Raw genomic sequence first — 25433 nt, 5'->3', positions numbered from 1 at the left:
CAAACCTCATTGTGAGACGTTTTATCATTACTTACTAACTCTCTTTCTCTTCTCATCTCTCTACTTCTTCTCTGCTTCCCATCTTTTGCACAATGTGGGCTTTATTTGTTTCCGAGCTTTAGCCAAAGCGTGTATGAGGCCACGTCATGTGGGGCATGTTTTAGACTAGTCTTTATTACAGAATCATATTCATTAATAACTCAATTCTCTTTCTGTCTCCCTTGGACTCTTTTAATGTGATTATTGTGAAACAGAAACGCTTGAAAATGTAAAGTAATCCTTCACTTTGGTGCTTTTTAAAGTCCTAAAGTCCTAAATGAAACGAGTCACATTGGAAACATTTGGTCAGTTGTCTTTTTATGATGAGCGGCAACTCTTTTCATTAACTTCTTCCCAGTTTGTGCTCTTGGATGATTCCCCCCCAACATGCAGTAGAGCTTTAAAGTCACGTCTGCAGTTGATTTCCATGGCTTCCTAAAGAGGAACTCCATCTAGGTGCTTGCGTTGTTTGGAACACACTCCGATTTATTAGTAATAAGATAAAACAAAGTTAATTTAGTTGGAAGCGTTGGGTTTTTTATTTGTCTGTTAAACATTGTGTTTATTTCCCTCCCTTTTCACAGCGTTAAAGCGGTATAATTAAAACCTCGTTTTATTTGCCTTCTCACCTTTTTTCCCCCTTCCCCTCTCTTTCTGTCTTTGTTCCTGTCCAGCTGGATTCATTCTCTCCTCCTCCCTCTTTTTCTTCCGTCCACTGTTTTCAATTATCCCGCCCTTCTGTTCTGCCCGACCTCCGACCTGCTCTCATCCATGAATCAACCTGATCTTCATCACCGTCCTCATCATCCCATGCCAACACCACTGTCACCATCTTCCTCCATCACCCTCTCACACACATATTTGTCACATCATTACTGTCAACACTCGCTCGCTGATCCCATTAAGTAGAGTGCGTGTGTGTGTGTGTGTGTGCCGCACAGAGGAATCTACATGCAGAGCCCACATACTGTACATTTGATAATAATTTCCAGGAGATGAACTGCTTCTCCTCTGCTGTCTTTATTCGTTCAGCATTATTTTCTCTTCACCTCATCCTTTATTCTCAGCCCCGCTCACACTCGCTTGTCCTTCTGTGTTTTATATATAAGGGGGGGCTGAGTTTTAGTTATCGGTGAACCAAATCCCATGCATCTGGACATGATGGACTGTGTGCTTTGTGCCGAAGCTTAAAGGTATAGAGACGGTGTGTGTGAGTTTACAAACGTATCATTGAATACGTAGATTATTGCATTCATGCAGCAGATAAAGTAAATTTTTCGCCTTGGACCAGTGATCAGTTTTTGAACCAGCCCTCAAATAATTTGCTTCTTTTTGCTCTTAACTTGAACAGATGCGCTTCACACGATCCTTCCAGCATTGGGGCATGGCATTTCCATCCAAGCACTAAAAGTCAAAATATTTCAATTTGTTGCAAAACAGCTGGATCAAATGGCTTAAAGTAGCTGATCTGCAGTAAAGTGCAGTGAACAGCACGTCCTCCCAGCACCTGTTGGCTTCATAGCTGGGATGCCTTACAGACACCAACACCTGCAGCAACAGGACTTTACAAATGGTCCTCAGGAATAGTGCTTTAAAAGGTTCATTCTGGGTTTTTCAGACCAAATGTAAGATAGTACATGAGAGGCACAAACTGGGGGCTTGGAGAGAGTTAGCTTAGCTTCTAGCTTTTATATCAACGTGGTATCAATCTTCTTATGTACCTCTCGGCAGGAAAGCAGAGAAGCTATTGCCAAAAATATCAAACTGTTGGTTTAAATGTCTTTCCCCAACAAATCACCAGATCCTGGTCTGTGACTCGATGGTCTATGGTCCAGAATCAGTGCCAGAAAAGACCATGAGAACAATTGAGCTACCCACTGTCAGGCCTGCGGTGGTGCAGCAGCAGGATCCTACGATGGAGAGCAAGGACTAGCCAAGGAATGCCAGTTTAAAGCCAAATCAGGAGCCAATCCATTCTCCCAGAACATTTGAGCTACAAGGCTCAGCAAATCAATCATTTAGGAAAGCTGCCTCTGAGAGGAACCGCTAATGTACCACCGGCATCCAGTTTATCAGTGGCCGGCTGCCACAGTTGCCGGCTTCAATAAAAACATAGCGCAGGTCTCACCGCCCTTCTAGGGATCTGATTTCTTTTAGTACGTGTACATCTTGAGCTCCTTCTCGGACCTCTCGGCTACTTCTGTAATGTTGTGAGTTAAAACGCTTGATGAGCATGTTACGCTGTAAATACTGAGCTTTGAGTAACAGTGGCTTCCTTAAGAAAAAGGTCCCGTGGCTCTGATTTATATAGATTATAGAATTGGTGCAATTTAAACTGCATAATTGCTATCCAGTCTCGGTATTCATCTGTGCAAAATGTAAAAAGAAAAGCTATGTGGAGTGGTGCCACAGTTTAAAAACTGGATCTCCAGTACTTTAAATGAAGCATTTTATAAGGAGACGGCGACTACTTGGCCCGCCAGCTCGATCTAACCACCATTTTAGCCTTTCGACTCAACAACTCCTTTCTGAAAACTTTATCCCCTGACGCAAGCTGATGAAGAACACACAACTGTGTTGTTGTCCACTGTCTACTGGAGCACATGGGTTAAAATACCTTGCTCAAGGGTAGTTAGCCTGTATCAGTTGGAAAAAGATAAAAGTGTTGACTTGGAACTGAAAGGGATTTGGATTAGCTTGATAATATCGCATGTGTGAATGTTTGGAAGAAAGTAATTGGATGTAAATTTGTTTGGATGGTGTGTTACCAACATTTACCGGAGGAAAACTAGACATTCCTGTTCCCGTCCACTGAGGACCACAGGGGCATGGAGCTGCACTCTCCGATTGTATCACACAAGTAGAGCAGAGAGAGCGCGAGAGACGAGGGTGAAGAGGTGAGAGGTAAAGGGGGAAAGACTGGGTGAGGAAAGAGAGATGGACTTAACAGACGGTGTTTGTGTGTGTTTGTGTGGGCGCTGCAGGAAATGAGGGGGCGGAAGATGTACTGCTGTAAGCGTCCAGACTCCCAGACTAAGCGGGAGAAGTCCTCTGGGCTATGTCTGCAGAAAGATGACTTGTATGAATGGATTGACTCAGTGGGCTCATGGATTTGTGGGTGTGTGTGAGAGAACAGCGAGGGGATTCTCTCACCACAGCTTCCCAGAGTGTGACCGTAACGTGTGTCGATCTGATTACTTGCTGCGGGAGTGTATGGGGAGTATTAAAGTGACTGCATTTTACCCCCAAGTTCATATACACCCCCGTATATACGAGAGCGTTTGAAAACACACCTTGGGATGCAAATTCTCAGTACAAAACAAATCACTTGTCTGATCAGATCCCACTCGCCTATGCCAAGTGATACCACATGTTTCTAAACCTCAACAGATGGAGCGATGCCCTGAGGCTGAAGTGTTTCAGCACAAAGACGGATTACATTCACACTTTTGTCCAAGTTGGTTTGCGTTTTTTCCCCAACATGCACAATCGGGAGCAATCTGGAGGTTGCTCAAGGACACTTTGACACTTCACCACCCTAACCTTAACCCTAACCACCCATCGCTACAGCGACCCTAAAACAGTTCACCTACATTTGCAAACAAAACTCCCATTTTAGACGAGAGGTTTGTGGTTGTAGAGGGTTTGCGGAGAGAGAGAGAGAGAGACGTGACGCAAAGATAATGGTGCATGCTGGTGCTGTAAAACCAGCAGTTATTGCAGTTTGGCTCACTGACTAGTTGGAGCAGCTGCAGCTCTGTGACACACAGCTCATGGAGGCAAAAGTGAGTTTTCCAGAGTGGAGAACACAAAAGCACCTGATTTAAAGGCAAACCGTAGCTCACTCGTCGCCCACACCTGTGATCAACGACGCCAGAGAGATCTCTAGCAGGTTAAATATTCGGGCCTGTCTGCGAGTCCGAATCCTGTAGTGTAGACAATAACTCCAACTCTCACAGACGATCCTTGCTCCTGGCGTCTCCCCAACACGTCTCACCTCCAGATTCTTTGCTTTTTCTTCCTTGGTTTTTCAATCAGCGAACAACTTGGATCTCTAGCTTCTTGCAAACATCCATAACCCCTAACGCAACAACTTGAAGGTACCCTATTATAAGACAGACAGGTCCTGTATTGTGATCAGTACAGCAAGCTGACGACTCTGAAGGTCCACCTAAGTGTGTAGGTGTCAGAAGGTACTTAATAACCCTTGGCAGCTCCAATTTGCAGCGAAATTCATTCTCCTTTTCTTGGAAGGTCTGGGCACACAGAACATTGAGAGGGCGTGTTGCAAGCTTGATACAAACAGGACTTGCTCAAGACAGGTTTACGGTAACTCTTGAGTTTGTGGTAAACCTGAGGGGTGTGTAAGAGGGCGTCCACCTTCATCTCAGCTGTTGTTGACTGAGGTCTGGCACTGGTTCATCAAGCATTCGCTTTACAGATAGAAGCCAAGCAAGTTCAAACCAAACACTTGGCGTGCATACAACAGCTTGCACACACACACACACACACACACACACACAGATAGAAGTGTTTATATTTCTATCCGAGCACATAAATGTAAACATTTAGCAAAACCGGCTCAGTGGTTCTGATACTCTTGAGGTTCTTATCAGTTATTGATTGCTTTTCTGATGTAGTGTTGACAGCCTGAAACAGAAAGCCGACTTTATACTCGCACACACCCTCGCAGGCGGTGAGGTCAAAGGTCAGTTTCAGCTACACAAACACTTTAATGAATCTCTGCATCATCACTTCCACCAACAACAACAACATCGCTAAAAATAAAGCGCATAAACACAAATGTGCACATTTCCATAGTTAATGTTAGAACGTCGGACTGGATCTTTTCAAATGTCTATCTCAGTTTGTTTGATTGAACACATATGCCCTGTGTATAGATGTATATATGCATATATATATATTTATATGATGAGTCCTACTCCGTCATAGCTGAAGAATTCTCCATTATGATGACTAATACGTCCAATCAGTTCCACCCCAGAGGTTGAGTTGTGCACACATGTTTCTCTGCTCACTGTAACACCAACCTCCATCTGTTCTCTAACCCGGGGTCACCGCAGCACGCGGTTCATTTAATATCCCAAATATATATTTGAAAGATTTGAGATCACAGCTGGATTTTAGTTTTGTTCTTATCTACATATAGTTTACTGTTGACTGATTTTGTTGCGTTATTTGCTGCTTTTCATCTATGAAATACCATCTTTCCGTCAACTAACTTGATTTAATCCAGACTGCAGTTAATAAAAAGCCTTACAAGCTCTTCAGCACTGGAAAACTAATGGACCGACTTTACTGGAGACTGGACCCAATATTCCAATACCATCGAGGTTTCTGTCCATTAAAAGTAATTTATGTAGAATAAATGTTTTAGGGATCCAGTAGGGTCTCTTTGTCCTAAACAAACTCTGCCTGTGCTGCGTGTATTTACTGTCAAGTCGTTTCCCTTTTCTCGTCTTACCTTGGAGATGTATGCTTTGATGCCTTCGGCCAGTTTGATGCAATGCTCTCCGAAGAGCTGGGCCAGCTGGTCGGGGATGTCCTGGTCTTTATCCAGAGCGTTCAGTAAACTCAGGCACTTCAGCTCCTCTGTGACACCCTGGCTCCGCACCTACAAACACATGTGAACACACAAAGATTGAAGAAAAGATCGATTTTCGACCACATCCTTTGCACGATGTTTATAATGTTGTTGATCCATGTTTTAATTATTTCAACCAGCGGCTGTGGCTTTTCAAGCAGACTTTGTGTTCTCTGTTTCGGACCACAGGCTGCTAAGAACATAATACAAACAGCGCATTAAAAAGGTTCTCTTTATTCTCATCTACCACAATACAGACGGACAAGTTGAGCAGAACAACACCCTCGTTACAGAGCAGTGATACGGTGGCCCTTAGGGTCAATCCTAGCGCAACACATGAATGAAAGTGAAATACGTTTGTGTGTTTAGATGCAATGATCCATCGAACACCTTGAGATAGTAAAGAAGACATGTTTCTTGCATAACATGACTAAGTTATGACGACTATTATTGATCTTGCTCTTTGATGATATCCTCCCATCACTCTTTCTGCACGGCTCTGATGTATGACTTTGAGAGAGGGCATTAGTGCTGCATTCATGCGGTGTTGAAATGATCAGAACAATGAGTCCCCGACTGAAAAACAACTCAGAAACAGCTATCAGCGTGTTGGATACAGACTCTGAGCAATAAAACACAGCACGTTATTCATGTTGTTTCGACATTACGACTTCACGAGATGGATTTATGCGCGCTCCACTTTTGCACTTCCTCTTGCATGTTTTTCTTGTTACTTTTGTCTCATCTGTTTACTTTTTTTGTTTCTTCTGTACACGTTTTGCTATTTATTTCTGGATTTGGTGCACATTTTCCAAAACACGCTTTCACTCCTAGAGCGCAACTGTCCTTGTAGGGACACGGGCGCATTTGTCTCAAAGTGACTTTTGTGAAGAAAAGCAAAGAAAGAAAACACATGGTGGAAATTGAGAGTGAAACAACCTGAGAGCAAATGTTTTGGCACACAGGACTGCTGGGCTCAGGGAACGGCAACACGACTCCTTAAGTAACACCACTGAGACGCGCACTCGCATATAGCGCATCCATATCGAGACATCTAATAAGAGTTCATTACAACAATTCCTCTGAGGCAAAAAGGGGAAATTGTTTCATTCCCCTTTTGCTTCGCCTCCTGTTTGGCAGCGACTTGCATCTGAAATAAGAAATGTTTCATGTAATTTTGGGGCAGCACGGGTCGCATAAGACCTCTTTGGGAACTGAAATGTAGAAAGAGGCAGCTCAGTAACGTGCACGTGTGTGTGTGTGTGTGTGTACCCTTGAGGGAGGTTGTAAGCGTCACGGTCTGAAAGCCCTGCTAATGACTATATAACAAGCACTGATGAGGAGAGGGAGATTGCAGAGCTGCACTCCTTCACCCCTGTTCTTTGTTTTTATTAATGCCTTTCCGCTTGACCTCGTTTCCAAATGAAACCTGTTCCTGTTGTCTTCTTTCTCTTTGCTTTCTGCCTTTTTTCCTTTGGTTCTTTGTCTCAGCGATACTGTTCATGTTGCAGCACGAGTGGATTTCCCTGTTTCCTAGCGAAGATAGAAGTGTGCATGTAAATGAGTTCAAACCAAGCGGGACGGGGCGCTTACGGGAAAAACTGGGTCACATCTCAACAGTCTGAACCTGTTGCCCAGTCCTGAAAAGGATGACTCATGTCTTTAATAGCTTTACGTGTGTCTATTGTCATAATGACACCATTTAGATACACATGTGATCGTTCCAGTCGGTGCACATTCAAGTAGAGCTTCTCTCCAGGTTGAAAATGTCAAATAAATACACTCAAATACACTGAGACGAAGGCTTCGCTAACTTGTTCAAAAACTCTATAAATGTCAGTAAACTACCAGATTTATCATGTATTTCATCCTTTATAATAAAAAAGACGAGACAGACAAACGATCTAACATTGGAAAATCCACTTTTATAACGGTCTGCAGTTTGGATTTATGTCTTCCTGTTGGCACAGATGTTTCTACACCTGGGCTCGTAAATTTAATTTGGGCAAACATTACATATTTTTTTTTGGAACAACAATCTTCTCTATTATATCTCCATTTAAAGCCAGATACTACAGATTCTACAGTGCTGCAGGAACTCTTCAACTTCAAAACCCTTTATTTGTCCCAGATGAGCAATTTAGAAGTATTTAAGTTAAGTTGCAGTATCAATCCAGTGGAAGTAAAAGTCTTGAATTCAAAGGTAATATTCTATTAAACTGACGTTTTACATGCATTTTAATGTAGTTTCTGGTTGAGGTGAAGCAGATTGGCAGTTTAATCTATTAAATGCATCATATTCTCTATAATAAGCATGTTTTGGATGCATGTTTTTACACTGGATGCAGCATACAAGTACTCAATTTAAGTATTTGCATGAATATATTCAGTTACTTTCCACCAGTGTCAAGGACGTAGCTTGAAAACATCCATAAAGTCTTCACTGTGCGATGAGAGAAAGGGAAGCACAGTCGCTCGTTACATATCATCTTCATACAATCAGGACACTTCCCAGTGAAACTGCTGACTGTGGCGTCTGAGCAGAGACAGTTTGTCTATTGTGAGGTGCTTTGTGATGACAGCTCCCACCGGCAGACGTGTCGGGGAGGTTCACACATGGATGAGCGGATCTGTTGGTTCACAACAAGAGAGAGAAAGTCGGCTGCATTTCTTCCCGGAGCCTCTGCCAAAACACACTCCCTGCTTTGGTGGTTCTGCTTGAAGGATTCATTGTTATTGAGGAGTGTCTTCTGTGAGAAGGTTAGACTTAATAAGGCCTTCGTGTGTGTGTGTGTGTCTCCATTAAGTTTTGACAGGGCCGGTATGGAGCGTCTCAGACATGTTAGTGAGCAGATAAAGCCCGTACACATCACTGCACTGAGCTAAAAACAAGATTAGGAGACAACTTTCTGCTCCATTAGTGTACGCAGAGGAGGCCAGAGGCTAAACTGAGCTATGCAGAGGAACATTATCGTCGCATTGATACACTTTCTCAGGCTTTAAGCTGCACAAAGAAACTCCCCCCCCCCCCCCCCCCCCAGCTGTAAGTAAGTGACAGATTTCCAACCTGCTTTGCATTGAAAAAGATCGACGTTTAGCACAACATGCAAACAGCTGATGCTAGTGGGGATGTCATTTAGTCTTTGAACTGTCAGAGGATCGCCGAAAGACTTTCTCTTGAATGTTGGTCCAACCACAAATGTTAACTTCCGTGGCGCTAGATGAAAAGGCCACGGACATGTGTACCAAATGTGAGGCCCCTAATCCAGTAGTTGTTGATATGTTTCAGTCTAGATCAAAAAATCACGCACCGACAGCCATCGTCATCCCCAGAGCCACACAGCCTGTTTGAGTTTCAACCCCCCCTCACAGAAGCACATTTTATGTCAAAATACATTTAGTTGAGCCTCTCTCAGCAGTTGTGTCTGTATTCAATCGTAATATACACCCATCCGGCTGGTGTCTGGCTCAAACCGAAGGTCAGCACCACCACAGAGACACGCTGGTTCTTACTCCTTTCAAATGTGGTCTCCCAGCAGGATCCCATCCTTCGCTTTTCATCTACTTCTGCTACGTCTCTGATCCAACCAAACCAATTCTGCATGCGCTGTGCAGTTAGCACGGTCACACGCGTGCAAGTGTTACATTGTCCCGTCGTTGATTTGCATCATAACAATATCAGAGTCTCCTTTTGAGGCCAAGGAACTGATACATCCGTGATTATATCAGTCATTTCCTTTACCTATAAGGCTCTCTTGCTTTAGGGTTAGGGTTGGAAAGCAGAGATTCTGTAGGCCAGTAGAGACACGCACGCCTCCAGGGATGAGGGACTCTACATCATTACAATGCCCGGGGAGCATGCAACAGGAACTGCTCCACAGGAGACCCCCCTCCCCCTTCCCCCTCCCCCTTCCTCTCTCCTGAGTGCTTTGACAGCAGTTTATCTTTTCCAAGTCCTGACTCCACAATTGCAGAACTGGCCCCACTCTCTCTCACTTCAGGACCATGATTCAACATTAACAAATCAATGAGCCGACAGCAGGTCATAAAACCTCACGCCTCCTTTGTGTGTCAATAGAAACGACTTGTGACCAAGATGAATTACTTTTAATTAAAGGTCTTCAGAGGAACTGTTGCTGTGAGCTCTGCTTTAAAACGACATACTTCACAGAGGGCATATATGCTTTCTTTTGTCAAATAACTCTTACATTCTCGTCTCTGCAACTTTTCCCCCAAGCAACATATTTTCTCAGTGTGTTGACACCGATGACTTGTGCTTCCCTGGGCTTAATGAGTCCGTGGGGCCGCTCCAGCAGCCAAGCGCAGGCTAACACATGCTAAAAACATTCAGCAACACGCAAGATCTGACGTAACTCTCTGTAGGTCGACGGCCTGCGTTTTGGTGTGTAAATATGATTGCCTGTGATTTTATTTTGTGTACAGTCATTTATTTTTATAAATTATGCCGACACAAAATTTACATCCGACAAATCTGCTGTTCTGAGCAGATGTTTCTGCAATGAAACAGCTGTTTCAGCCAAAAGAGCAAAAATATGAGAAAAGGTTTCTCAAAGTGTCAGAATATTAGCTTAGCTTCACTCTACTGTCGTCCAAACGCAAGAGCTGAAGCGGGATGGTCCCAGTTGGTCTGCGTTTGGAAAGCGTCACACACATGTTTGGGTGATCTGTGCAGCTCTCTCATGGCTGTCCGTACTGAATTGGATGACAGGGCTCCAGAGAGAGGAAGGGTCCATGCAGACGGAGCTCCTGTGATCCTGATGCCGACTCTCTCAGGAAGCACTGAACAATGCTTCACTGTTCCCTCCCAGTGTGTGTGTGTGTGTGTGTGTGTGTGTGTGTGTGTGTGTGTGTGTGTGTGTGTGTGTGTGTGTGTGTGGCCTGCCCTCCCCTCAGTGTGTATGTGCATAGGTGTGTGTTTGTGTGGTTGGCTCGCCCTCGCTGGACAGCAAACCCTGAAAAGAATATCTCAGAGGGCCACTTGGAAACTGCTGCAATTTTGTGTGCGTGCGTGTGCATATAACTTGTGTGTGTGTGCGTAGGGAGTTCCTTGGCAGTCCAAATCTCTCATTTGAAGGGATTAGGAAGAGGAGAAGGTGGCCACGTAACTCAAATCCAGCAGGCCAGAGGTCTGGACCGAGAGAGAGAGAGCAAGAGACAGACTTTGAGAGAGCAAGAGAGAGAGAGAGAGAGACAGAGAGACAGACTTTGAGAGAGCAAGAGAGAGAGAGAGAGAGAGACTTTGTGATGAAACGGACAAGACAGTAGAGCGGGAGTGAAACAACAGCTGAGACCTCGTTAGCAGTGGCACAGCACGTAAATCTCTTTACCCAAACACAGAGGCAGAGACACGAGTGCTGAAGTGAAATAAAACATAGTGATGGTACAGCACGGTGGAGCCAGCTTCATGATGTTGAGTCGCACCGTGCTGCAGACACTCAGAGCCCGAACCTGTACTGTGAGTGTCTGCAGGAGGCACCAGAATTCATTGTTTTTGCAAGAAAGTACAGAAAATGCCCTAATCTTACAAAAGTATCAGTAACACCACAGAGCAACATCACTCGACAGCGACATCTATAAAAACTATCGTCGTCCGTCGTCGTGGAAGACGAAGCCGTGCAGATGTTCGACTCTCTGAAATAAAAGCTCTTGAATTGGAATATTTCTGACAAACATTAACTTCAACATTAACAACATAAACATCAATTTTAAGCATTCGCATTCGAGTAGCTTTCAAGTTTCAAAATATAAATCCGTTAACGTGAACATGATGCCAGTGAAATCAAACGGCTCAGTTGGATTATTGGGCCCAAAAGCATGCAAAATAAAATGACATGCACCATATGTCACCGCTTTACAAACAGCCACATACCGTAGGTAATGATCAGCAGTTGTGTTGTTGAATGTAATGAGACCTGGTGAAAAACTCAACACATTCAGTGAGTCTTGTATCGTCTGAAACCCTGACATAGTTGGTGATTTATGACCTTTGCACTTAAGCTACAACGATTTGACTGTCGAGACGAGACCTCTGGCTCTTCATCTCCACTTTGTGAAAACTGCCCTGAAGCAATCGTTTAAAGCTGCACTGAGACTCGTGTGTTTGCATGAACATACAAGCTTCTGGCAATTGTGTGTGCAAGGGTGATAATGAGCCCATTTTAATCTTTATTTGACGACACGTTGTGCGTTTACATACTTGCTTTTAAATGTGCGTGCATTGGTTTATATTCATGATTTGTTCAGCTATTTAATGTAAATGCATGTGTGCCTAGTTTATGGTCCCTTCGGGGACTTGGTGTGTCTGGCACACAGCCAGCGTGGTGTCGGGATTGATTTATTCGTTAAAGCTGTCCGATTCATCCCTGCTACACTTTTAATGACCGACAGCTTTCTCGTCCATCCACGTTGAAGAGCGATCGGGCCGAGAACCTCGTGACTGCCAACCATACACAGAAGTATTTACAAAGAAAGAAACAAAGGGTATTCTGATTGTGAACAGTGGATAAACTGAGTTTCTATTTCACTTCACAGCGCACGCCAAGTTTTTGTCTGCAGTGAAAAGACAGACACTCCCCCACAAAAGGCCCGCCAGAGCCCAGCACACACACACACACACACACACAACAGCTTTCAAGGGAGTATTTTGAAAATCTGAGCCAAATGTACAATCATTAGAGGATTGGGGAATAGAAAGCACTGTTGGTGGGTTCAGGAAACTTCATGCGTCCTGGTCTGGCATCACTTGCCAGCATCACTTTGCTTCATGGAGCCACACTAGACAAAGACAGACCTGATCAAATGATGTTTTCTGTGCATCAAGTAATAACAGTGTACGCTGTTGGTTTTATTATTCATTGCCTGTGACGTAACACGTAAAAAGCTAATGCAGTCTGTTGCTCTGGATGTGCACGTATAAGAAGTTGACACATAAAAAGGCTTTGTTTATCCTCCAATCGCTGATCGGCGTGAAACATGAGGACGTCCCGGCCTGAAGGTGATTAAAAAGCACCAAAACTGATCCTCAACTTGCGAACTCGACCTCTTCCCCTTTCTCAATGGCTCGCTTGTCTTTCCTTGAAACGCCAGTCATCTGGGAATGTATGTTTGGTCTCTGTAAATTCCCCCAGATAACAGCAGCAGGTGCCTTAAAATGTAGAGATGAGACAATACTTTTAAACAGTCCTTCAATGATTGAAACAGAAAGTGAAATGGATCCTCACGCCCAGAGTTCAACAGCGACAGAGTCTTCATTTGGAACAACAAATACGAAAGTGCACTTTTTGAGGATTTGTAGATTTATCGCATTTCCTGCTTAAATTTCTGCGTGACGAAGCCCAACAGTCACCGCTCTGTAGCTGATTCTGCCAAACAGAATAAGGGATTGATTAAGATTTAATGGCAATCGTGAAATCTTAATCACACCGTTGCAAGAAACTCGCCGATTCAGGACTGCCATTACATTACAGGTCATTTAGCAGATGCTCTTATCCAGAGCGACTTACAGTGAACTAACTACAGGGACAGTCTCCCTGGAGCAACTCAGGGTTAAGTACCTTGCTCAGGGGTACTCATGACCTTCTGGTTTGGAAGGCGTACCGTTAGGGTTAGGTAACCCTAACCCTAACCCTAACCACCAGGCCATCACCACCCTCAATGATGATGATAGCTTGGACGACCCATTGAGGAGGGATGTCTTTTAATCACCAGACATAATCAAGGATCCATTGCATCCATATATCTCTCTGCATTTAAACTTTCAGCGTTGTATTGCTGCACATTTAAGCAGCGGTTGCAGCTGAGGTGAGTTGTTTTAACTTGTTGGTGTTGGGAAAGACAAAAAGAGACGATCCCTAATGTCTAAAAATAGAACCACTTCACGCCAAAACGAAGACAACATGCATGTTCAGAGAACCTTACCCAAATCTGATCCACCTGCATAAAGAAATTGGGTGATAGAGAAAAGCAGTAACTCGAGTCTGAGATTTTGTCAAACATTTTCCAATCACAGGTACAGACCTCATTATGGATGAGAAGGGCACTTTGCCCCACAATCCAATGGGGTCGTCCCTTGGCCCATGCTACACCCTGTGACCAAGTTTCATGAACATCTGACCTGTAGATTTTCCGTAATCCTGCTCATAAACAAACCAACAGAGCAGACTGAAAACATTACCTCCTGGGCGGAGGTAAGAAAACTCCCATCATCCACTAACAACACAACATTTAAGTCTGAAGACTTCACTATTTGGCATGCTCTGGTTTCTGACTTCTGAAGTTTTCAAAATTCCCTCTTCAAAGTTCTCCTTTGGATCCTTCAATCACAGCAAACAAACCTAATCCTCACATATTAGAAAGTATTCGATAATGAGCTTGAAGTAGGGATTCTTCTTTAGCTAGATGAACATTTAAACCTTACATATGGTGCACACATGCTGTCTTTCGTTTCACCCAATCCAGTTTTAAATTTGTCCAGAAGATGGTCTGCTTCTGCTTAGGTGCTTTAATGGAATTACTGGACGTGTGAGTGTGTGAGTGTGTGTGTGTGTGTGTGTGTGTGTGTTTGTGTGTGAAGAAGTTAGCTTTCCTTTGTGCTGAGAAATGCTGTAAATTGCGAGCTCTAATGCAATTCTCTGGATGGTTTGTGATTGCATGCATGTAAGTGCCAGTGTTAATTATAGTGAACACAACCTCACAGCAAGACAGCAGAATACCACTCCCAGCCTGTGCGTGTGGAACTATGACCTCTCTTTGTCAATTTTGCTGTTTTGGATTCCACCCAGTTTAAATAGGGCTTAAAGACGGGGTGGACGTGCCTGCTGATATTCCGGTCATTTCTTTCTTTATTTTGAACTTCCTTGTTCCTTTAAAACAATTGAGAATTACTGTTTCGATGAAAACAAACGTATCTCAGAGTTGACCTCTGTTTATGGGAGTGTGTGAGCTGTGTTATCCGCGTTAGTGGCATCGATAGTCGCTATAAACTTTTATCTCGTTCCAAGGGTTGGGTTTCTGGTTCTGAGGAAAAGACAAGAGCAAGAAAAGGTCAGGACTTTCCAGTTTGTCTCAGTCACCTGTGCACACATACCGATGGAAACGCCTGAGGCGGGCGGCTGAGTTGATGCGACAGACAGAGAAAGATTTAAAGGAAGATAAATGAGCTGTGTTCAGAGGCTGGATCTTCTGCATTGTGCCGCTTATGAAAGCCCCAAAACAACACGATCAAGTGTCGCTCACAGAGAGATAAACTAAATGGTGCGTTCAGGCAATTCCTCCAAATGGCTCTCTACAGTTCTGGTTTAAGGTGGACAACTGGCAAATAGTGCACCAATTAAGTTTAGTAAATATATTAATATGAGTTCCATTCATCTGTAATGCATTCTAAATAACAACACGCCCAAGCTAATGTCATAACAAACAGTTGTGACACCTGGCTTCCATTTTTAGATCTTGGAAGGTTTTCTTTGTGCAGTCCATTGCGGAACACACGTACCTTGTAAATATTAACTGGCCACATGACATTTCCTGATCTTACAAAGAGAAGAGATGGCTTGAAGCCTTGCCAACCCGCAATAACAATTTACTGGCATATGGTGGTTTATGGGATATCAAAGACTACAAAAGATAAGTGTTGTTGTCCCGACCAAATTCAGACAAAGGAAAGCTGCAATTCTTGACCCGTTGGTGCGTCTTTCTATGCCAGCCCCCAATTGGGGAATCTAAAGAAGGCAAAGAGCGGGACATCATTTGTTGTAATTTAACCCGAAGTATCCTCAAATGATTTAGCTGTAGTTCTAGAACTGGTTCCTTCATCCAATGAGCCACTTAGCAAGTCTTCTTCATGCAATTACACCTTTTTTATTCAAGATTTCATTTCCCACCACTGGATGATTGCATTATGGAATTCATTTGGGACAATTAAAGTGAAGAAAATGGAGAAACCAAAGCCTCGCTCAGGCCTGGCACTTTAGGTCAGCATGCTGTGGGTGGGCAGGTCCAGCATGGGTGGGCAAGTGTGGCTGTATATAAGTTTGTGTGTGCGGAGGTGGTGAGTAAGCATGACTCAAGTGAAGCCTTTGCAAGTGTTATTGTTCGGGCACAGATTGTAGCTGAGCTCTGTTTTCTCTGGTGCGTCCAGACGTCTCCACAAGAATGGAAGAGAAACAAGGAGAGTGGGCACTTCGTATGACCGCAAAGGTTATTTTAAGACAAAGGTTTGGATTATTTTTAGGGTTATTGTTAGAAATGTGAAAAAGGCTGAAGGAGAAAGGAAGTGAAAACACCAAATGCTAATCAGTGCGTTTTTCTACACTAAACCAGCTGCCGAAGGTTATTTAAAAAAATGTAAACCTATTAATTAATAATTACTTAATTGAAGGTGCAATTACATCCCTCTTATGTGTGAGTGAAGCATGCATGAGTGCCTGTCTGTGAAGCGACTGTTCTTGCAGAACAATAGTTGATGGTGTCACCAGTTACCACAAAAAACACCCTGTTGCATTGTGGGAATGCACCCAAAGCTCAACTCCTTTTACTAATAAAGTTTTAATATTTAATATAATGTAAAAACAACAGTGTAATACATGTATTCTGTAGATTATTTATGCTAAATATTTGCTCAAAATGACAAACTTCTTCTGCACAAAACACTGAGTATGTATTATCAGTGGTTTTCACTAAAAATGTTTTTTATAACTTGCAATGAAAGTGAACAGTTTAAACATTTATTAGATATGCCAATGTTACAGACACTTAAAATGACCATAAGTGAACTTTATCAAGCAAGACTATTTAACAAGACTCGACAACAAGGTCAAAGGTTATCATGGGCTGTCGGTACCACCGTGGCTGATCAGGAGGCTCCAAATCCAAAAGCACTTACACATTCTGTTTGTTTTGATGTGTTGACCTGCATTTTAGAAGAAAATTTAAATACTACATAATACAACAAAGTCATTAAAGGGGTGATACATTGGTTTAGCAGTCACTAGGGTTACAATTCTCAAGAGGATTGCTCCCACACATTTCCCTTCAGAATTTGAAATGTGTTAGTCATTTCAGTCCAGACTAGAATTGGTCATGCCTTATTTGGTGAAACCAGATTGATTGGGTTATAATTCAAAGCCACACCAGCATTTTCTGTGGCTGCTGTTTGTTACTGTGCTCTAATTCTGCCCTTCAATGTTCATTTGTGCAGCATGTTGAGAAACTTCTTAAACATCTCACGAGAAGCTGCCTTTGCTGCCAGCTCGCACGTTTGCCAACTCTTAAAAAGGAGAGAACCTGTTTGCAATTCAAATGGTTGGGATTCTTTGATACTATTAAGTTGTTTGCCAATACCTTTCTGAGAATCAAAAGCAGGATGTTTCAGTTATTCCAATTCTTACTGTAAACTAAACTCCTACCTCCATTAAAAACAACAAAGGTCAGGGTTGTGATTTGAGTTTATGGCTGAGGAAATTTGCTCTCAAATTCTTGCGAGCAGCAAGGCTTCAAGGATGGCAAATGCGAGGTCTATGAATCGGTCTACCACTTTGGTCTAGACCAAAATATCTGAAAAACCATTGGATGGGTTGCCATAAAATGTGGTACATATATGCATACCTCCTCAGAATGAAATTGTAATAACTTTAACTGGCTGTAGACTTGTTAAAAACAATTGTCCAAGACATTTCAGAGATTTCTTTTGTCCTGGCATCCCTACAGAAACAAGACTAAAGCCTTTTGTAACGTCAGTCTAAAAATATCACTCACAATCTAGATGTTTCTCGACTGTTCCAGCAAGGCCTGAGATCTTTATTTTTTTCCAGACAGCAGAGAAACACAATATTACATCAGGCACATGTTTTCATAAACCTTCATGTAAGATTGGTATCTTCTCTACAAGAGGCCAAGACATCCAAGTAGCTATTTCTAGAAACAAGACTTCTTTCTTTTCGTCCAAACAATTCTTTGCTGCCTCTGTGAAGTCTATTTCATTTATATTCTTTCCAACTGAGCCTCGAATCAAGTCGTCAAAGTCATTAAGACATAAAGGAGCCGAGGATTGGCTTCTTTTAAAATGATGACTCGTCCTGATGACTCGTCTATGATTCGTTCGTCCAAAGTTTTATTTCCTGGAGAGTTACCGTGATGAATCCAGCAATCGAGACATCTGCTGTCTTAAACTTGCTCCAACTTTTACCAGACAGATCTTTTACCAAAAACATACATTACAAGTCACTGCCTGAGGGAAGCTGTGACCGCCTTCCTGTCAGGTTCATGATTTCACCTCTTTTCACGGAGCTTTTCTAATTAAGGATTTCCATTCAGCAGCTGCAGACAAAGCCAAATCGGTGCTCAGTAGTTGATTCATTGATTCATGGATGACCTGCGATCGCACATGTCCAAGAACCTTCTAAGTTTCTAGCGAGCCAGTGTTATTTTGTGAGACACTAAGCCAACAATGAGCTGCAGGCTGGAGCTCAGTGGAGAGCTGAGGAAGTGGAACATCGTTTATAATGTTTGTGTTTTTTTTATTTATAATTGCAATGATGATAGTTTACGATGGGCTTTCATTAAAAGCCAAAAGCACACTCTTGTTCTTCAGTCAGGGGGACACGAGGGAGACAAAGGGACGGCCAACACTAAGGTTTATGCAGAAGGTTGTTGAAGTGGGACATGAGTGGGTGGAAAGATAGAAAAGATAATTTGGGAGAGATTATATGACCGCAAAGAAAAGAGTTCACTGGTTGTTTAATTGGTACAGAAATGAGAGCTGACAGAGGTGGAGGAGGGTCTTGTTACTGTGTGTGTGTGTGTGTGTGTGTGGTCAGCTGACACTAACAAGCCCTCCTTCTTGTGCCAGGACAGAGTTTGCCCATTCCCAGTGTTGGATCATGTAAAACCAACTGAGAACTCTGTCTAATCAGGTAACACACACATATTCTTGCACACACATACCTCTTTCAGGACACAGCGGTAAATGACAACATCGCTCCATTAAACGTAATTCATTTTCATCACAGTTTCTCCCCTTTTCAATGGACACACACACATTATGCCTGCAAAAACACACACAGTCAGCACATCCAAGAGCGTTACGAAACATAACTGAGGACAGAGCCTGCAAGATTTTAGTTCTCGATTTTAATAGAGATTCAATTGTTTGGTATAAACAATATCAAGAAACGTCAGCTCTAGCGGTGACTCTGGACAAACAGGAAGTGATTTTCTCATCAAATTCATTATTTGGACATTTTCCTCAGGAGTGTTGCATTCAGTGCTTCCAGGTTTTACAGGATGTGTACTTGGAATTGGATTTTGGCCTTCAAAAACCCTGACGAAGCATGTTAAGATCACGTGGCATAAAAGCTGAAACTCCATTTTCTGTACTTTCCCTTTCAAATATGTTAACGTCCGCTCTTTTCCTTCTCTTGTCGCCCCCCACCTAACGTCGAGGTATATCCGCTGGTTTGATAGACATGTTCCAACAGGGCTAAGCAGCTTCTTTTCCGCCTCTCCTTTGATATAATACACATATAGAAAGGATTTGGTTTCCATATGATGGGAGCCATATGGGGGCTTTACAGTGACATTACTGGAATGAGGCAAGATGGATGGACGTGAGGAAGGATGTTTTGTTGCAGGAGGTCAACACAGAGGTGAACTTCTATTCTCCAATTTAAATACATTAAACCTTTAACCATCTGTTTCCTAGTACCACCATACATTATAAAAACGTTTCTGGAGGCTTTCATTTACCCAAACTGAACGTAGTAAAAGCTCACGCATGGGCTCCATACTCTGTATCATTTAACCAACACGTACTAAAAACAAATTGGACTCTTATCCAGTGCCAGCAAACTCAGTTTCAGGTACATAAAAACCACATTGTTGGTTGTTTCTCACTTTGGAGGAAGTGTTATATCAGTATTATAATCATAATTTTTTTATTTGACTTACAACAATCAGCTGGTTTCAGCTTCTCACATTTCTTCTGTGTCTTTTAAAGTGATCCCATCTGCAGTCGGCCTCATCAACAAAGCCAGAGACCCCCCACTGACACTGTCTCTCCCTCCCCCCTTCGACACGTTACATTAACCGGCACCATAACCACCATTCCTGACATTTTCAACCAAGCATTTGATTACATGAGAAAGAATGAGTGAGATAATACCTCCATTTCCTTCCGCAGAATATTAGCAACAGCCAACAGAACCTGAAGAAACGACATCGCTAACAGGTGTACAGAAGGTATCAGCACTCGCGTCAGTTAGCAGATGTAGCAGCTCTATTAGTGGCCTAAAATCGTATGAACAGCATTTATCAGCACTTTATAGCCATGTTTACTGAGCAAACAAAGTGATGCCACACACACACACACACACACACACTCACACACACCACAGCTGTAGCCACATCCTAATGAGCATTCCAACGTAGGAACGTAAATATCCTGTTTTCACGTGTCAAGCTGTTAAACCAAGGTCGTGTGTCTGTGTGCGTGCGTGTGTGTGTGTGTGGTGTCTGCATAACTCTCCCCCATCAGATGACATAATGTATAGAAGCAGCTCTTTGGACGCACCGATCATCTCTCTTTGTTGCAGCTCTCCATCGCTCAGCTCTTTCTACTTCACTGCAATGATTTACGTGACTTTTGAGACATTTTGTGGTGAAGACATGACATGTTTGCTAAACAATGAATTAGTTTTATGTGGTTCTCCATTTGTTGTGCTAGAAATCCTGTCTTGGGGGCCCTTTCCTTTTTTTTTTGCAACATGGGCAGTTTGAGAGATGACTAAACGGAGAGAAGAGGGAAAGATCGGGAGCAAAGATGATCAGCCAAAGGTCGCAGATATGGCTCAATAGCTGCAACATTCTTTACACAAATCTGACACATTATAGGTCTTTAGAGCACAATTACATCAATCTCCCCCCCCCCCCACCATCCGCTTACCTCTGAATGTGACGATAAATAAAAACGTCCACCTACAAGCACCTCAAAAGTTAATCTGTACTTATAGCTGAGTGTAAAAGTGACACGCGGTGTGCATCAGGACTTTTTGTTAATAAAAGATATGTTATGCTAAACTTTAACTTCTTAAATTCTTGTCTTCCCCTTTAACTCGCCTCCTTGTGTTTTCTTAACCTTTCAGAAAATAATATCAACAGACACAGATATTATTCCAACCCAAGATGCTAACAGCTATAACGTTTATTAAAGTGAAAACATTTTATATTTCACACACTTTAGACTTTAGAGTTTGAAATATAGTAGTGTGGGTTTAAACACAGCTGAGCAGAGTTATTCATAGAGGAAGATGTTTCGGCCTCACCATTTAAAGAGTCCCTTATGCATTTAAGTTTATCTTGAGCACTCGAGTATTTAAAATAAGCATGTTTCTTTTCATCGGTTTAAAGGTAACGTGTGTGTGATCGTGGCGTTGCACCAAGAACAAGAAAGAAATGGCCAGAGTTTGTGTGTGTGTGCACGAGCCAACATGTCTGTTATTTAGAAATGACTCAGTTTACGTCATTTTGGCCTTGTCATCTTCATTTAGTCGTGAAGACGAGAGGCAAAAAGCGAGGCCAAATATGTCTTTTCACCTTCTCCCATTAACCATACGTTTACAATAATGTACACGCACAGCAAGCTGCTTGTGTTCTCACTCTCGTCTTCATTTTGTGTGGTACGCCCATATAAACACCTCGCGTAACTTTGGATGGATGCCCATTGCCTGTTTAGATGCACAGAGCGCACACACGCACGCACACACACACACACACACACACACGCACACACACACACACACACATTCTCTGCCAAAGAAGCACTTAACTTCTCAACTCCTACCTCATAAAAGAAAAAAGAACCGCTTGTGTCACTCCTGAAAAATGTGTCCATCCCCCTCGAGCCCTAAAACTGACTGTAACTCGATTCTCCGACGTGGACTTGAACCATAACACACAGAGAGAGGACTGCAGGGGAGCAGGACGGTGTGATGGAGAGGTAGAGAGGGGGAGAAGTGTGTATTTTGGAAATGGGATCTGGTGTGGGAGGTTTATATTAGTATATTAGTTGCTTTGAATTCAATCAAAAATATTTGCAGTGAAGGATTTGATTTGACTTTCAATTGGTTTCTGATGATGAACATGTGTGTGTGTGTGTGTGTGTGCGCACACCTGTGTGTGTAGGGCATGATCTCACATGCCACACACACACACACACACAGATCTCACACACATCACTCACACACACTTGTCAGGACTTCTATTGATTCTGTAATTGTAACATTGACCTGAACTTTCACCAATAAAACCTGATCCAGTGTGAAACTCTGGGATAAATATACAGCATGGAGCAACTTCCCTATACTGCGCTATACTGTTCTATACTGCGCTATACTGTTCTATACTGTTCTATACTGCGCTATACTGTTCTATACTGTTCTATACTGTTCTATACTGCGCTATACTGTTCTATACTGCGCTATACTGTTCTATACTGCGCTATACTGTTCTATACTGCGCTATACTGTTCTATACTGTTCTATACTGCGCTATACTGTTCTATACTGCGCTATACTGTTCTATACTGCGCTATACTGTTCTATACTGTTCTATACTGTTCTATACTGCGCTATACTGTTCTATACTGTGCTATACTGTGCTATACTGTTCTATACTGGGCTATACTGTTCTATACTGCGCTATACTGTGCTATACTGCGCTATCCTGCTCTATACTGCGCTATACTGCCCTATACTGTTCTATACTGCGCTATACTGCTCTATACTGTTCTATACTGCTCTATACTGTTCTATACTGCGCTGCGCTATATTGTTCTATACTGCGCTATACTGCTCTATACTGTTCTATACTGCCCTATACTGCACTATACTGCGCTATACTGTTCTATACTGCGCTATACTGTTCTATACTGCGCTGCGCTATATTGTTCTATACTGCCCTATACTGCACTTATACTGCGCTATACTGTTCTATACTGCGCTATACTGTTCTATACTGCGCTATATTGTTCTATACTGCCCTATACTGCGCTATACTGCCCTATACTGTTCTACACTGTTCTATACTGCCCTATACTGCACTATACTGTTCTATACTGCACTATACTGTTCTATACTGCACTATACTGCGCTATACTGTTCTATACTGCACTATACTGTTCTATACTGCGCTATACTGCCCTATACTGTTCTACACTGTTCTATACTGCGCTATACTGCCCTATACTGTTCTACACTGCGCTATACTGCGCTATACTGTTCTACACTGTTCTATACTGCACTATACTGCCCTATACTGCGCTATACTGTTCTACACTGCGCTATACTGCGCTATACTGTTCTACACTGTTCTATACTGCGCTATACTGCCCTATACTGCGCTATACTATTCTACACTGTTCTATACTGCGCTATACTGCGCTATACTGTTCTACACTGCGCTATAGGAGGGAGCGTCACACATTTCCTGCCAACAACAGCTGAGGCCACACAGGAGGCTGCACTGAGAAGTGTGTGTGTGTGTGTGTGTGTGTGTGTGTGTGTGTGTGTGTGTGTGTGTGTGTGTGTGTGTGTGTGTGTGTGTGTGTGTGTGTGTGTGTGTGTGTGTGTGTGTGTGTGTGTGTGTGTGTGTAAATGACTACCAACATTTTCTTCCAGTTGTGCAGTCGGTCAGTAGTTGAGTTCAGGGAGCTTTTAGCAGGTGGCAGCCAGATCGTTATATTTTGTGTTGTTTCCTATGAGCTTTTGAAATGTAATTACATGGTTGTCAAAGAACTGAGGCCGGTCGACGTCTGGCAGAAACATCACACGGATTACTTAATCTATTCATAAGTCTTGTTACTTTGACCTTTAACCTACTGCAGCCTAACGCCACTAATCCCATGATTCCAATCTATAACACTAATATTACCTCTGTAGTTTATTTGTCGACCGGACAAGTTTTGGAGCATTTTCCTAATCTTTCTATACGTGGAGGTCATCGGGTCGATATAACAGCATGAGATCATAGATCACACACACGTGCAAACACACTGAAAACAGAAGAATTGGCCTTTTTTTTTGGACCAAACGGACCACACACACACATCTACACACACCCTGACAAACATCCACATTCTGCTCTAACTCCTTTTGTGTGAATCAAGACCACACACACGCACACACACATGCACGCACGCACGTGTGCACACACTCTCTGGGTGTATTGTTGCATGTAAGGGTGGTCAGAGCCTATCTGTGAACCCAAACAATAACAGAGTGGACCAGTGAAGTGAAAGGAATGGAATGCCAATCGTGCACACACACACACACACACACACACACACACACACACACACACACACACACACACACACAAATCTCATGAGAACCAAACTTTTCTGACAGTCAAACATGCCAACATGGTGACACCCACTGTATATTGAAACCTGGAGCTAAACGCACTCAACACACACGCAGCTTTGCGTGGCTTCATACGTGTGTTCTTGGGCAGCAAACCTCAAAGGCGTTACCCTTTTACACAAAACGAAACACTAACTGGTGCAGATCTGGAGGCTCACGTGACTCAGATCAGGAAAGATATAAAACGTTTGAATGCAGAGAAAAGATGCGACGTACTGCAACTGAAACGTTTCATCTCCTCCGTCTAGTTTTCATCCACAGAGATGATTAAGATCTTAAAGGACACGGGCCCATGAGGCCGGGAGCTTCTGTTTACGTGTGTGTGTGTGTGTTTGTTTGTGAGTGCCGCAGCACCGATGCAACACTGGTGCGTTCCTCATTGTGCTGTGTTCATTGTTCAAGTATCTTCTGTGTTAACCAGGCTGGCATGGGGTGTAACTCCACTGTGATTCAAAGAAGGGACTGTTTCCAGAATAAAAATAGCTGGCCTTCGCATGAGAACCAGGGGATTTCCCACATGCAGATACACAGCTTCATGTTTTTCATTTTCTGCCTTGTCGGAAAGCTGACATCCACCCAGTCGTCGAGTTGTAACTCGGCCTGTTAACTCACGGATAAATGTACATATTCACTTGTCTAATTAACACAGTCTAAACAGACATTTCTGCAGCTACCTCTGCTGATACACGATTGTTGCTCTCGTGCCAGTGAGTGAATTGGAAGCAGGCACAAGCAAATATGAACATACAATAACCCTTCATGTCCTTTTAGCTCTCGTGACAGGAAGGCGGTAAACGATGAAGATCAGATGCAAAGAAGGAGAACTTCTGGCACAATAATGCATGATTTCAAATCACTTTTCCTCAGTCGAGACTTGATGTTCTCTGCAATTCGGTGCAAAGATATACGTACATGTTTCGGCATCCAGCCAACTGCTCGCCCAAAAGTCCCAGACTCTTTGAATAGACTTGTTTGTCCATCACACTGAGTTTCTGCTGGCTGTAAACCCTTTACCTTACAGCGGCAGCTCAACAAGCTATGGTAACACCTGCTGCTTTGAATGAAAACCAGTTGTTAAAGTATTAAGAACATATCATCCGTCTTCATCAAATGTTTGCATTTCTTTCAGCCAGCGCACGGTCCAGGAAAGTGTTTGTGAGAGTTGCTTAGGTTTCCCCTCTCATGTGGAGATGCACAGTACCCCCCTGAAGCCGGTTTCCTCTCTCTCTCAGTAGTGGAGGAGTCGCGTTACAATTTAAACAGGCCTCTTGCTGGAATTCAGACATCATCGGGCCCTTAAATCAGTTTTAGACTTCATCCCCGCAGATCTTTTTAAGGGCCCAATACACACTTCTTGT

The 25433-nt window shown here is 43.0% G+C and overlaps 1 protein-coding gene across 1 annotated transcript in view; it reads right to left on the bottom strand.

The window, feature by feature from the left end:
- Positions 1 to 25433, bottom strand: part of tnfsf10l (TNF superfamily member 10, like) — a 46364-nt gene that overhangs the window by 18868 nt on the left and 2063 nt on the right. Inside the window, exon 2 of the mRNA XM_029455278.1 lies at positions 5525 to 5674. Within this exon, the coding sequence (XP_029311138.1) occupies positions 5525 to 5674 (150 nt within the window). The remainder of the gene's footprint in view (positions 1 to 5524; positions 5675 to 25433) is intronic.

The sequence above is a fragment of the Cottoperca gobio genome, chromosome 18, assembly GCF_900634415.1.
Source record: "Cottoperca gobio chromosome 18, fCotGob3.1, whole genome shotgun sequence".
In the NCBI taxonomy this organism is placed as follows: domain Eukaryota; kingdom Metazoa; phylum Chordata; class Actinopteri; order Perciformes; family Bovichtidae; genus Cottoperca; species Cottoperca gobio.
Note: the sequence above shows the minus strand (reverse complement) of the source record. Positions and strands in the feature narration are given on the sequence as shown.